At 34.8% G+C, this 1,125-nt stretch overlaps 1 protein-coding gene across 1 annotated transcript; it reads left to right on the plus strand.

Moving 5' to 3' along the window:
* The first annotated feature begins 389 nt into the window (after positions 1-389).
* On the plus strand, positions 390-872 carry LOC121242166. Its single transcript, XM_041140065.1, has one exon. The coding sequence runs from the start codon at positions 390-392 to the stop codon at positions 870-872; it is 483 nt and encodes a 160-aa protein (XP_040995999.1).
* Positions 873-1,125: the final 253 nt, after the last annotated feature.

The raw sequence follows: 1,125 nt of genomic DNA on the forward strand, positions 1-1,125 counted from the left end.
CCATTTCCATCTTCTTTTGGTCATTTGTATATCCTAGTGGCTGTTGATTATGTTTCTAAGTGGGTTGTAGCCATCCCATGTAAAACAAATGACCATAAAGTAGTGCTTAAGTTCTTGAAAGAAAACATTTTTTCTAGATTTGGCATGTCTAGAGCTATTATTAGTTATAATGGATCCCATTTTTGCAACAAACCCTTTGCAAAAAGTATGGTATACACCATAAGATTTCCACTCCATATCACCCTTAAACAAATGGGCAAGCTGAATTAGCTAATAGGGAGCTTAAGCACATCCTAGAAAAAATAGTGAACCCTAACAGAAAAGATTGGTTTTTAAGACTGACTGATGCACTTTAGGCTTACAGGACAACTTTTAAAAGCTCTCTTAACATGCCCCCTTATCGCTTGGTATATGGAAAAGCATATCATCTTCCCGTTGAGCTTGAACATAAGGCATATTGGGCTGTTAAACAATTCAATTTTTCCATTGACCATGCTGGTTCTGTGAGAAAGTTTTATATTTCAGAGTTGGATAAGCTTAGACGAGATGCATATGACAATTCCAAATTGTCAAAGGAGTGCATGAAGATGTTACATGACAAGCACATCCAGAGAAAGAATTTTGAGCCCAATGAACAAGTTTTACTTTACAATTATCGCCTCCATCTATTTCTAGGCAAATTAAGAGCGAGGTGGAATGATCCTTATTTAGTTATGGATATGTTTCCACATGAAACTGTTGAGAGTACTAATCCTCAAAATGGAAATTCTTTCAAAGTAAATGGCCAACGACTTAAACATTTTTTGGCAAAACTTTCACTTGAGGATACTTCCATTCCTTTGCAAGACCCTACTTATTCTAATAATCCTTAGTTCATTTTTGTTTTGCTTTAATTTTTTTTTCTTTTTTTTTGTTGTTTGTTTCACTTCTATGTTCTTTTTCTTTCTTTCTTTTCTTTTGCTTTCTTTTTCATATTCTTCATTCTATCTTTTCAGGTATTTGGTTTCATTTATACTTTCACGATCCCTTTAGCCATCTCAAGTATTCTCTTCGGCCGTATTTTCTTTCATGCCTTGTTTTGTTCATGTTTTGCAGTGAGGACACTGCCCATTTTTAGTTTGGGGG

The sequence above is a fragment of the Juglans microcarpa x Juglans regia genome, chromosome 8D (genome assembly GCF_004785595.1).
Source record: "Juglans microcarpa x Juglans regia isolate MS1-56 chromosome 8D, Jm3101_v1.0, whole genome shotgun sequence".
Classification (NCBI taxonomy): Eukaryota; Viridiplantae; Streptophyta; class Magnoliopsida; order Fagales; family Juglandaceae; genus Juglans; species Juglans microcarpa x Juglans regia.